This window comes from Strix uralensis, chromosome 9 (assembly GCF_047716275.1).
Source record: "Strix uralensis isolate ZFMK-TIS-50842 chromosome 9, bStrUra1, whole genome shotgun sequence".
NCBI classification, from domain to species: domain Eukaryota; kingdom Metazoa; phylum Chordata; class Aves; order Strigiformes; family Strigidae; genus Strix; species Strix uralensis.
This window is the reverse complement of record NC_133980.1, coordinates 22,549,122-22,562,635: the sequence shown is the minus strand read 5'-3', so window position 1 is coordinate 22,562,635 and position 13,514 is coordinate 22,549,122. Positions and strand designations below refer to the sequence as shown.

The 13,514-nt window shown below is 40.6% G+C and overlaps 1 protein-coding gene across 4 annotated transcripts in view; it reads left to right on the top strand.

Moving 5' to 3' along the window:
* The window catches only part of PXYLP1 (2-phosphoxylose phosphatase 1), a 61,328-nt gene that overhangs the window by 36,259 nt on the left and 11,555 nt on the right, over window positions 1-13,514 (top strand). For all 4 annotated transcript variants that reach the window (XM_074877720.1, XM_074877719.1, XM_074877721.1 and 1 more), the window contains exons 3-4: window positions 7,013-7,174; window positions 9,870-9,996. In XM_074877720.1, coding sequence (XP_074733821.1) covers window positions 7,013-7,174; window positions 9,870-9,996 — 289 coding nt within the window. The remainder of the gene's footprint in view (window positions 1-7,012; window positions 7,175-9,869; window positions 9,997-13,514) is intronic.

The window sequence follows — 13,514 nt, the reverse complement described above, 5'->3', positions numbered from 1 at the left end:
TGCTCAGAGAAGTTAGCAGCACAGTGGGAAGGGACGCTCGGAGCCTGCTCTGCAGTAGAAAGGGCAGCAGTTGCTTAGGGAGCTGTCTGTGGGGAGTACATCCAGGCTTCAGGAGCCCCCTGCACCACTTGCTCCTGGACAGGCAGAAAGCATGGCAGGCATGGAGAAAATGGCAGGGCAAAGGCTAGGGGAAGCGGGGATGTGGTGAAAGAAGTAGGTTCAGATGTGGATGGTTAAGGGATAGAGACTGCAGAGATCCTGAGGATGGTCACTTCTTCATATGTTCAGTGTGGACAGATTTTATATAAATATAAAATTTATCATCAGGTTCCGTAGGGCAAGTGATTTGACTAAAAATAAAAATTACTGCAGCTTTTTTGTTTAATTAAACTGCATGTTCTTAATAAATTAAAAGACAGTGAAAATTTTTTGATTTAAAATAAAAATGACTGCGGGTTTTTTAGTTAAACTGCACATTCTTAATAAAGACAGTGAAAAGTCAAGACAAACTTATGTAAATGTTTAGTAGCTCCATTTATGTTTTCTATAAATATAAAATCTGAAGCTTAGAAGCTTATGTTCACAGGCTTAGAAATCCTTTTTATAGAATTTCATGGTTGTTTTTCTTAATAGTACTTGATAGTTTGACCAGTGCGAGGCTAGTAAGTCTTTTCTGTTTGTGCGATTACTCAGCATGCAACTACAGCGCGTTGTGGCACTGGGCATTATGGACGAAGCCCCTCACTGTTCATACGGATCTTACCTTTGAGACTTGCAAAGCCTTGATTTAGCTGTATGAAAGAATCAAGTGATAAGAGTGGATTGTGTGTCACACGTTTGAATTTCTCATTTTACATCTGTAGTCCCAAGCAGAGCTCTAAAGTGACCCCAGGGATGTTCTCCTGAGGTGTGGGTGCGGGGTGGCGGGGCTCAGGCCGGGGGCAGCAGGACGTGGCACTCAGCAGTGCTGTGCCCAGGCTGCCTCCCTTCCAAACGGGCAGTGGGCGCCTTCAGGCTCTTCAGCCCATGTGCACCTTACCTATTATTTCCAGATTGGTTTTCTTGCTGCACACATCTTCACCTTCCCCCCCCCCCCGCCCCCCTCCCCGATCTCACTTGTTTTGAAGCATTCCTGCCTCTTTCTGGTTGTTCTTCCCTACATTGCTCCTTCTCTAGCTTCCATTTTTTTCAGAGAGAGAGCAACTAGGAGAGAAGTATGTGTTCATCAACAGAATTTCAGAAGCCCAAGTGTTCTCCTCAGTGCTAGGCAGCCTTGTTAGTGCCCTGCTAGAAGCAGAAAAAGGGGGGGGGGGGGAAGGTGGAAGAGGGATAAATAACTTCTTGTGCTCTCTGACATGCGCGTTTGCTTTTCTTTAGCCATTGGCATAAGGTTACCTAGAGTGGGTTGGTTTTTTATTTGTATTTCTGCTGTGTGGCTTAATTTCCATGTGACTGTTCTAAATAGTATGTTTGCATGGGGCTGAAAGAACCTTCTGTTTTATAAAAGATGAAAACTTCAGGTCTCTGTTTAGTCAGAAAATTGAGACTAACATGGCTACTTGGGCTGCTGCTTCTCAGGCTGGTTGGAGCTACAAGGGAAAACAGATGTGGAAAATGGTTTTATTGCCTACCTTTCTGGTTTTAGGTAAATTTTTTTAATGGATAAACCGTTTTCTTCTTGGTAAACAGAAAATCCTTTTGTTTTTCAAGCTGAAACTAGGACTGCAGGAGGGAGAGAGACTGGTAATGGAGTAATTTAGAATTTAATTTGGTGTTTCTTCTACATGAACTACACTTTTCTTTGTGTTTGTTTTTCTGCTGTACTGAATTCTGTCAAATTCATGTCAGTTTTGTAGTCCTAATTCATATCACACTGGCTCCCTGCTTGGGCTTCTGAGTACAATAGTTGATTTGATAAACTTGACATTCTTTCAGAGAGGATTAGTTGCTATGTAGTAATTGTTACAATCATACTGAAAGCACTTTTGAATGATTGTCTCTCTCTCTTAGAAACTACTTGTCTAATATTTGTCTTTTTTGGTATATTTTCTGGCATTCAGGAACTGGGAGGGGTATGGAATTCAGATGGAATTAGCTTGTTGCTCTTTAAATAGGTCATTTAAAGTACACTGAGAATAAAACCATCATATTTCAGATGCCATTGGTTTTGTTCATAAAGACATTTCTTAAGCTGTTAACTTCATTTTAAAATTTGGTCTTCAGGTTTTGTGGTTTGATTTAAAAAAAAAAATTACTGGGGTTTTTTTGTTTAATTTTTGTTAATTTTTGGTTTAATTAAACTTAGTATCTGAGTTTGGATTTTAGGTCATCTGAGTTTTGTCGACTTAAAATCATAGCTCAGTTTGGACCTGCAAAAATTCTCGAAGGAATGATTTTTACAGCAATATTTAGCTATTCTACTGTGTGACCAGTGCCCCTCTGTCTCTCACAGGACACAATTTGCTGTTTGATTCTTTGGTCAGGTCTTACTTTTGTCTGATACAAGCCCATGTGTTTAGTTACTTCATGTTTCAAACAATTTTAACTTGGTGGGATACTGAGCAGTGTTTCACTGAGGTCTCTTTCATTTTATTGTTTCTGTAAGCCTTCTACTTTTTTACCTAGACATAGATTTTTCAAAATTAGTGTTTCAAAGTAGTTTCTATATACCTTCTTCAGTTTAAAAAATAAGTTTATGAATGTTGGGAGAGAAAATATACTTTCTTTCCCTTTTTGTTGTCAAACTACTTCTCTAATAAGATGTATGTATTCTTTACATTTCCAGTGTTGGCAAAGTTTCTAGTTAGATCACCAAATATGTTTCAGATCTATTGTATTAACAGCCCTGGCTGTGGGATAGGCACATCAAAATCATCTATTTAATTTCTGTTTTCAATTGTTGTATTCCAGTCATAGTAAAAAATGAGCTTTGAAAGGCACAGCAGTGTGGAAATCTTGTTCAAAGACTCCCTTAATCAACGATTTAAGTATGACTGTATATACACTGGCAGACTTCTGTTTTGGGCAAGTGCATGTTACTGTGAACTAATAGAACAAGTCATATAAAATAGTGTGAAGCTATAAGAAGTCATGTGAAAACTATGTAATAGAATTCAGATCTTATAATGATTTACAGAGGAAAGAGCAGAACAGAGTTTGGGTAAGAAGATTAATTTGAACTCCATATGAGGGACTTTTTTTTCTTTTTTCCTTTCTTTCTCTGAGCTGTGTCTGTCCAATTCTTTTTGTAGGTTTGCTGGTTACATATGGACCAGAAACCCCACTTGGGAGACAAAAGTGTAACTGACACTGCAGAGGTGGACTTTCAATAGTTAAATACTTGGATACAGAGACATATTCAGCTCTTCAGAGAGCTTTAAAATTGCTCCATGTGGCATAAAGGGTACCAAAATGGAGAAACAAATTGAGCCCCCTGTACAGTATGAGGCATTCAAAGAAGGGCTCAGCAGCAAGTAAAAAAGATAAATGAAGACAGCAAGGGAGCATGAAGCCCAAGTACTTGAAAAGGCAGGGAGAAAGGAGAAAACATAAATACATGAGGTACTAACAGTGTCCAGGGAGTGGTCATGAGAAAACAGTTGTGAGATAACTGAGACTTTAGCTGTTGGTATGGGTCATTATTTGGACCAGGCAGAAGTACAAATTGAGGCGCTGTTACTTGGGGTCCTCATCTCAGAGCACAAAAACTGCAGGATTATTACAGGTTGTGAGGAGCCTTAACAAGAGGAGACACCAGTCTTGCTGGACTGGCCCTTGACATTCCTTGTGCTGATAAGGCTAAGCAAACAGAAGGCAGCTTTCCAACTGAAATTCATCTCTCTTTGGTCATGTTTCCCCCCTCTTCTGAAATACTTGCTATTTTTATATGTATAAATTCAGTGTACTGCCTAGACTGGTGCCCAGATCATATGATTTTTTTGCTTTTTCTACTTAACTATGTTATGAAGACCCAGGTATTTGCATAGATAGTTCGGTGGTGGTTTGTTGTTCATTTGTTTGCTTTTTTTCCCCCCATATGTGTCATTTTGCGTTGGTTAAAGTGCTTATTTGTGACAGTGTTTATTTAGGTGACTGGAGGTTTTTTGACCTTGGTAATTTTGTTTGGCAACCCTACAAACAATTTGAATCATTTAAGTTAAATCATAGAATGGTTTGGGTTGGAAGAGACTTTTTAAAGAATATCTAGTCCAATTCCCCTGCCATAGGCAGGGACATTTTTCACTAGATCAGGTTGCTCAAATATGTTCAGAAATCCAGACAACATGGTTATGTCCCAGATGGGTTCAAAGTTAAAAGCTCCTTTAGCCCAGTCCCTATCAGAGATACTTAGAAGTGGACAGGGTGATAGCAGTTTAGCATGGAAATGCTGTGTCCCTTCTTCTCTGGTATAAGGCAAGCCTTATTCACGATATGATAACGGCAATATTGACCAGCTATTACTAAATATAGTTAGCAGCATTTAGAAATCTAGGATAGGTTTTAATAACCTTTCTTAAATTAATGATGTGAACTAGTGTTATTTCTAATCTCGGAGTCGATTTCCAGTTCACAAGATAGCCTTATGTTGTACTTATAAATGCTGTGTTGACTGAAGAGTCTTCTTTAAGGGTGTTTTGAAAATGGCTTTTGTAAACTTCAACCATGTCATCTAGGTGCTATTTTTAATATTCAATTTTATTTTTAATATTTTAAATAGAGTAGATTCTTCTCTTAAAGATTTAGTGCTTTTCCTTGTTCTTAAATTTGTCTGGCAGTGTTAAAGTATTTCTTCAACTACTTTGATTAGAAATGAGACTTGGTATCTGTAAATAAAGTGTTTGGCCCCATGAATCATAGGCAGTTGATCTTAATAAGATTATGTATGCATCTGTGAATAGGGTTAATAGTCTCAATACAAACATGTGATCTGTTCAGGTTGTTTTCTGCAATTAAAACTGTCTTAAGCAAAATAAGGAACCTGATTTTTTGACCTATTTGCCTTAATTTCCTAACTAAATTTTAGCACCAGAGTGTGTAGCTATTGCTGTTGAGGTACAGTTTCCCCCGTCTTCTGAAACACTCATGGGTCAAAGCTGAATTGAGTTACATTACCTCCCTGAGTACTTAAGCCAAATCTGTATGTTTTTTGTGACATTAAGTGAGCAGTAGCGATGTGGGTTGCTCTGAAGAAAATTGTTAACAGAAAGCTGTTACTCCTAACCTTTTCTGACTAGGAAACTTGAACAATGTAACTGTTGTAACTTCCCGTTTATACTCTTCAGGCAATTACTGTCTTGTAATGCTGCTTATTTGCAAAGACCAGCAACTGTTGTAACACATTCAGAGGTTTGGGATTTATATACCAAATACAAATTTGCTGCAAGCGCCCGTTCAAGCCAGAGTTGTCAACTGATAGTGCCAATGTTCTGTGTTACTGCTAGAGTTTCTTGGTCAGTGGTTTGCAATGACTCACAGTAATGTGAGCCTTAGCAGGGAAGGAGCTGAAAAATGAATCTGATAGATAAATGCTGGAATGGCAGCTGAGCTCTGCAGTTTATGTGGCCAAAGTCAGAGTTTAATATTCTTTCCAAGCACAGTCCTGTGGGCAGTCGCATGCAAAATCTGAAACAGCTTAAGAAAAAGTTTAAAATCGCTGCACTTTGTGGGTATTAGCCATGTCAACAGCTCTAGCAAGGGTATGGAAAATGCTTGAATTCTGGTTTTGGCAGGCAAAGAGGAAACCACATAAAATTATTTCAAGTGTAGTGTATTGTAGTGTAAGAATGAAGAGTCTGTGTTACATTAATGGCTATGTGCTCTTAAAATCTTGGTGTGTTTCACATCAGTTTACTGTCTTCATTGCTTTTCTCTGTCTGCACAACTCTAGAGGTGAATTTAATCCGCAATAAAATTAGGACTGGGAATCGAGATGAAACTGAGGAACTAACCAGAAGAATTAGTAAAGTTTTGCTTTGAAATTTGTTCTCTCGTCTTTTCTTTCATTCTTTTTTTGCTTTTTTTCTCTCACCACAGAAGACTAATAGGGGTAAAAATATGAACACTTTACCTCCTCGTTTTCACCTCTAAATCTTCTCGTTCAAATACCAGAAAATACTAATGGGGGAAAAAAAAGTGCATTTGTTATCACAAGTGTAGTCTTTGAAGGCTTATAAATTAACTAGTGCTTTCACATCAAGACAAGGTCAATACAACTTGTCAGTACAACTCTGGTCTTAAATTCAGATATGCTTCAACATGCTTCTGCGTTATATGTGTATGTTAACTGCGCAGCCTGAGAAGCTCTAATAAGAAAGATGTTAACATACATGTTGGAAGACTTAGTGGTGGTATTTCTGTTAATTTCCCTGCTGTGTGTAAGCACTAACTGCACTTCTTTGTATTTAACATTTTTTTGTGGTAGTCTCAGTTACATTCCAACAAATATATTTTTGTGTGTTTTCTTTAGATAAGTCAGACTATTTAATGCTGGTAAGGTAGCCATGTAAGGCAGGGATTAGTAGGGAAAATGATGAACAATCCAGTGCCTTGAAATCTTGACTGCTTTGTTTTCCCAGTAGTTTGTAGTACCATCATCATAACTGTGCTGTCTTTTGCTGATTTCCTTCAATGTCAGTAGTTAAGTTAAAATGATGAGAGACAGCTGGGCACGTTATGGCCCTTTTCTTCCTATTTGTGCTCTTAGAGCTTAATGAGAGACTGACAGGAAAAGCAGCTTCAAGAAGAGTGCAAAAAGCAGAGCTGTTCTACATCCACCTGTATTTCTGCAGTCTTAGCCAAGCATTGACTTTCCTAAAGAGTATCCTGGGCTTGCCTTCTTGACTCTGTAAATCATGAAAAATTCACAACAAAGATCTGTACTGTAGAGTGGCATCCTTTTGTGGAAACCATAGTCTTGTGTATAATTGCTTTTAAAAACCTCCCCAAACCACCATAGTCCTACATGTTCTTAAAACCTCTTAAATGTATGTGGTGTATGTTTTGTATCTTTCAGTGCATTTAATCCCAGTAAACCCTGTCAGGGAAGATGGGTTGAATCCTAAGAGCCGAAAGAGAATAATGCCTGATTTGCTGACTGAGCCTCCTGCAATAGATCCTGTTTATGAAGCTCATGTTTACTGCAATATTCCCACCATTGCTGAACGCAGCATGGAAGGTAAGCTTTGTGAACGCAAACAATAGTTTAGCTGCTTGTTTCTACGTGCTGTCACTGGAAATTATAACTCTGTGCATTGTCAATTCTTTGGTGCTTGGAGAAGGTGCAGCAAGTGCCATCTCGTTGCTGAATGATGTTAAATTATACAAAATATGCTGTTCTTTCCTTCCCTTTGTTTCCTCTCTGTTGTCTTGATTTTTTGGAAGTGGTTCTGTTTCCAGTCAGTGGTCAATTGAAAGCCTAAAACTGTAAGGGATGGGAGTGATGCAGATATTTAATATTTAAATTGTAATTCTTATTACAAGTGAGCTGTATTGCAGACTATTATTAACATCAGAAAAACAGTTGACTTGGAGTTCTGAAAAAAAACCCCAGAAGTAATTAATTTTGGAACTCCAAACCATTAGATGTAGTCAGATAGAAGGCACAGTTGCATTCTTCAGTCTATAGCAGCTGCACCAGCAAGTTAGCCTGAATGAATTCTTTCATCAGCATATCCCACTAACGCATATAAAATAAACCACTGTGGTGGGTCGACCCTGGCTGGACGCTAGGTGCCTGCCAAAGTTGCTCTATCACTTCTCAGCTGGACAGGGGAGAGAAAATATGACACAAGTCTTGTGGGTCAAGATAAGGACAGGGAGAGATCACTCACTGGTTACCGTCATGGGCAAACCAGACTCAACTTGGGGAAATTAGTTTAATTTATTACCAATCAGATCAGACTAGAATAATTAGAAATAAAAACTAAATCTTAAAACACCTTCCCCCTACCCCTCCCTTCTTCCCTGACTTAACTTCACTCACAATTTTTCCACCTTCTCGCCCCCAGCAGCACAGGAGAATGAAGGATGGGTGTTGAGGTCAGTTCATCACCCTTTGTCTCTGCTGCTGCTTCTTCCTCAGGGGGAGGACTCCTCACACCCTTCCCCTGTTCCAGCGTGGGGTCCCTCCCACGGGAGACAGTCCTCCACAAACTTCTCCAATGTGAGTCCTTCCCACAGAAGGCTCTTCATGAACTGCTCCAGCGTGGGTCCCTCCCATGGGGTGCAGCCCTTGAGGCACAGACTGCTCCAGCGTGGGTCCCCCCCGGGGTCACCAGTCCTGCCAGCAAACCTGATCCAGCGTGGGCTCCTCTCTCCACGGGGCCACAGGTCCTGCCAGGAGTCTGCTCCACTGCGGGCTTCCCACAGGGTCACAGCCTCCTTTGGGCACCCACCTGCTCTGGTGTGGGGTCCTCCAGGGGCTGCAGGTGGGTCTCTGCTCCCCCGTGGACCTCCCTGGGTGCAGGGCACAGCTGCCGCACCATGGGCTGCACCATGGGCTGCACCATGGGCTGCACCATGGGCTGCACCATGGGCTGCACCATGGGCTGCACCATGGGCTGCACCATGGGCTGCACCATGGGCTGCACCATGGGCTGCACCATGGGCTGCACCATGGGCTGCACCATGGGCTGCACCATGGGCTGCACCATGGGCTGCACCATGGGCTGCACCATGGGCTGCACCATGGGCTGCACCATGGGCTGCACCATGGGCTGCACCATGGGCTGCACCATGGGCTGCACCATGGGCTGCACCATGGGCTGCACCATGGGCTGCACCATGGGCTGCACCATGGGCTGCACCATGGGCTGCACCATGGGCTGCACCATGGGCTGCACCATGGGCTGCACCATGGGCTGCACCATGGGCTGCACCATGGGCTGCACCATGGGCTGCACCATGGGCTGCACCATGGGCTGCACCATGGGCTGCACCATGGGCTGCACCATGGGCTGCACCATGGGCTGCACCATGGGCTGCACCATGGGCTGCACCATGGGCTGCACCATGGGCTGCACCATGGGCTGCACCATGGGCTGCACCATGGGCTGCACCATGGGCTGCACCATGGGCTGCACCATGGGCTGCACCATGGGCTGCACCATGGGCTGCACCATGGGCTGCACCGGAATCTCTGCTCCAGCACCTGGAGCACCTCCTGCTCCTCCTGCTGCACTGCCCTTGGGGTCTGCAGAGTTGTTTCTCACATATTCTGACTCCTCTCTCCTGGCTGCAATTGCTCAGTTGTTTTTTTTGCTCTCCTTAAATACATTATCCCAGAGACGCTACCACGGTGGCTGATGGGCTCGGCCTGGGCCAGCGGCGGGTCCGTCCTGGAGCCGGCTGGCATTGGCTCTGTGGGACATGGGGGAAGCTTCCAGCAGCTTCTCACAGAAGCCACCCCTGTAGCTTCCCCACTACCAAACCTTGCCACACAAACCCAGTGCAACCACAAACTGTCAAAAAGCTTCAAATTAGGCATACTGCAAAATCTGTTATTGTGATAGGGGTCTGGAAGAGAGGCATCATAAAAGCGTGGTAATCTTATTGTGGTGGCAGAGTTCAGTGCTTGAATAATGTCTTGTATGGTTGTTGGACTGTAGATGTACTATGGAAAATGTGCGAAGCATCTGCAACTTGTATAAGTTGTCTTGCAATTGAAAGTGAAATCTTCCTTGGGATGGTAAGTTATCATTTCTTATGAGGGTTTTCTTTCATTGAAATATCAAAGCTATCCAGCTAATTGTACCTGTTCTTTTTTCTTAAAGAAAAGATGTGCAGGGGAAAGATTAAGGTAACATATACTTAACTCTTTACATTTTTTTTCCCTCTTGTTTTTTTTTTTGTTTGTTTGTCTTTTACTTTAGGACATGCACCTCATTATTTTAAGCTAGTGTCAGTTCAAGTGTTGATTCGACATGGTGACAGGTACCCGCTATATGCCATTCCCAAGACAAAGAGACCTGATATTGACTGTATGTTGCTGCCTAGCAGGTAAAATTCTTGGCTTTTGTTGTTACTAAGTGTGTGTTGTGCTTCATAATTATGTTGTTCCTCTTCAGGAAATAACTTTTGCAGCTTGAAGTACATTGTGTGAATACAAAAAGGTCACTACCATAGGAAAATTAACACTTGTATTTTATATTATTATTTTTACTTTTCAGAAATATAGGCTATCAGAGTTCTCTTAGATTAATGATTTGTGTCAAAGTTAAGAAAAAAGGTGGTTGTACATTTAACTATTAAAATACCAGTTAAACCAAGTGCACTTGTTTGCTGCTTGAAAACTACCATTTTCCTGTAGTTACGCTTGCTGTTAAAACTGTGACACATAAGTTATTTATGTCTGACTGCCATTAAGATGTCATTTACGTTTCTGTTTCAGTATAGTGTGCTTCTGTCTAACATCTTGTCTTTGTAGGTTGCTGATGCTTGCCTTCATACCTGAACCAGTTTGAGCTGTAGATATGGTCTGAATTACTTCTCTTCCTTGTGGAAGAACCTTTCTTCCTTGTTTAGTTTACTCATTGATAAAGATGAAATATAGTGTATAGCAGTATAAACAAACCGTGATGGTGTAAATCGCCACCCTTGGTCTTAGCTTGCTTGATTACAAGCGTTTTTTCTCCTTTTAAGTAGGATCTGTGGTATTTGGTTTTTTTTTCCAACTGAGGACTTCCCAGTGCACCTACTGAATTCTTACAGTTAAAAGAAAAGGATCAAGGCAAACTATCAGATATGTTGGCAAAACCTCGAGGCTAATCTGTACCTCTGTGCTGCTGTGCAGTCAGCAGTGGCTGGTGTGGAGATTTCAGTGACTGGCAGCTGCATCTGCTTTGTGTACCTGCATACGTTACTCAGGAAAAGAGGCATAATAGGTCTCCTGATCTACTGGTATACAAAATATTATAGGTATACCAGAAATACCTTTTTCCAGAACAGCATGGAATCTTCTGTCTTTAAGGAAATACTGTTCTTGCTTTTCTGGTGTAGAATTATTCAGAACTGACTTTAAACTGTCATGCTGAAAGTGTTAACGACACTCTGAAAGTGCATTTCTGATTTAGATACATCAAACGTGTGTTTCTTGTTTTGATAGATTGATGGCTGTGTTCCTTAAAATTTTAGTAGCTTCCTGTCATCAGCAGCATTTATGATTTTATCTTTTATATCTGAAATACTCTGTCCTTTCAGCTTTTCTTCAGTGAGCTTTTAACAAAAGAATCTGTCTGAAGGAGAAGATGGGTTATGGTACACTCCTAGGTTTGTGATTAGCTACTCTATGGCACTTACACTTAAGAAAATGAACCGGTTTTCATATCTGGTCTTCTGTCAGTTTCTGGCTTAAGTATATTGGAAACCAAACACAGTAGTAATTATAGTAGTAATATTACACAGTAGGAATGTTGCTAAAATATGCTGAAGTGACATGAAAGAATACCGGAAACTAATTATTAGGTATAGCTTCATCTCATGCTTATAAAGGTGATGGGAAGCTTGATTGAAGAGGCTTGCTAACTAGATACATACAGTAGTGGACACAAAGGTTGGCAGAAAAAGATCAGCGAATTGGATTTTTCTTTGGAAAAAGTTGAAATATGTTGCTTTTCTTTTAAGATATCTGGCTGCATAAAAGAAATTGCCCTTGTTATTGTCCTGAAATTCTCAAGGTTTGCAACGCTGTCTTCAGCTGTAGTCAGTGTTGTAATACTCTTCTGGCATAAGTAATTGAAAAGTAACAGTTATTGCTGAATCAAGCTACTGCTATGGGATAACCCTATGAAAGTTTGAAACCATCATCAGTTTTAGCCCATCTGTGTGTCTGTGTGTTTGTAGGAAAGAGATTCAGGGCTTGTAAGTTATATTTAGGCTATCCTATCTATCTTCCTACATTTTGTATGAGAATCTAACCAGAGGAAAATTCACAATTTTTCTTCCTCTAAATAGAGGAAAAATACAATATTCCACATATATACAGTTTTGTCTAGAATATATACAAGTATACCTACAAAAATGTGGGTATGCATTTTTTAAGAGTAAAATGGGAGGAAAAATATACATGAGAAATCTGCTTTTTATAGCTAACATGGCATTGGAATTTAGAAGATTGAAATTGCTTCGAATTTCACTGGTTTTATAGTGTACTTACATCTTTCTTAGCTGCTTGCTAGAAGTATCAAAATCAGAAATTGAACAAAACCATATCCTCCTTTATTGAAAGGAGTCTACTCTTCTGAAATGCCTGTCTATGAATACAAGCCAAAATACCTGATTTTCTGACTATACTGAACAAATAAGTGATAGTGGTCTGGGACCTTTTAGATAGTGCAGTTTTTTTAAAAAAAACCACTTTCCTTTGTTCTCATGTTGGCTGCTTCTTTTCTTTGTCATACTTCAACTTCTACCAAAACGCTTGTTTTGTCAAGAAGTGGCATTCAGTGGTCTTATCTGACATCCTCCAAGAGAATTTTGAATACTTTTGAGAGGTGCCCAACCCCAATTGTGTTCTGTGCCTGCTGCAAGCTGTCTGGATTTCTGAAATTAGATATGCAGCCCTGAGATTGCAGACAGGAGATCAAACTCCAGATATCTCTGCCGTAGAGTTGAGTGGGCAATTAATTTCTTTAACAAGATGAAAAATGAATCATTTGCTAATAGCTATGATAACATTTTTAATGACCTGCATTTAAAGGGTGAAATTATTTTCAGCATGATATACTAAGTAAAGAAATATGATCCAGGTTCCTTTTGGAGTTCTTAAAGGCTCCGTTCTGCTGATCTTGCTCAATATCTGTCACGTTGGAATGTATGTGAGAGAACTTTATTGCAAAGATGTTAACTGCAAGTGACAGTGTTGGATGAGTAGCTGTATTTCTCAGTATTAACAGCACCACGTGAGGCCTTAGTTTTGTATTTGTCAGAGAAGCTTTTATAGCTAATACCACTTCAGTTTCAGACAGGGAATGCAACATGAAGGCCCTGGAGTCAGGAAAACTATCCATAAAAAGCGAGGAGGTAGTGCAGCTTTTGACACTGCCAACAGAATGACCAAGTCAAGCAGTTGAGAGGGCATAGTGTCAGGATGTGAGGAGGCCAGCAGTTTAGATACCCTTGGCTGTTACTGATCTGTGAAGCATTAGAACATCAGTGTGTAGATGATACATCCGTTACCATTCACAGCTACTAAAAATAAAAGGAGAACCAAAAAGACCTTGTCTCCTTGAGAACAAAGTTCATGTAAAATAGAATCTCCTGGCCAACTTTGAAAGGGCAGCAGAAAGAATTAAAGGAGTTGGCTCTGTTCCCTTCTGTCCACATGTGTTAAAGCTGGCCTTTCTGAACAAAGCTAGAATTGTTACTGTTTCTGCCATTGTTTTGAACGGAACATTTATTACTTTAACATCAGGAAGCCATTTGCTGCAATTGACTGTCAGGCTTGTATTCCTTTGTGATGTAAGTTTGGTGCTCAATCGTAAACGTTGATATTGAGAGTATTACAAGGTATATAATTG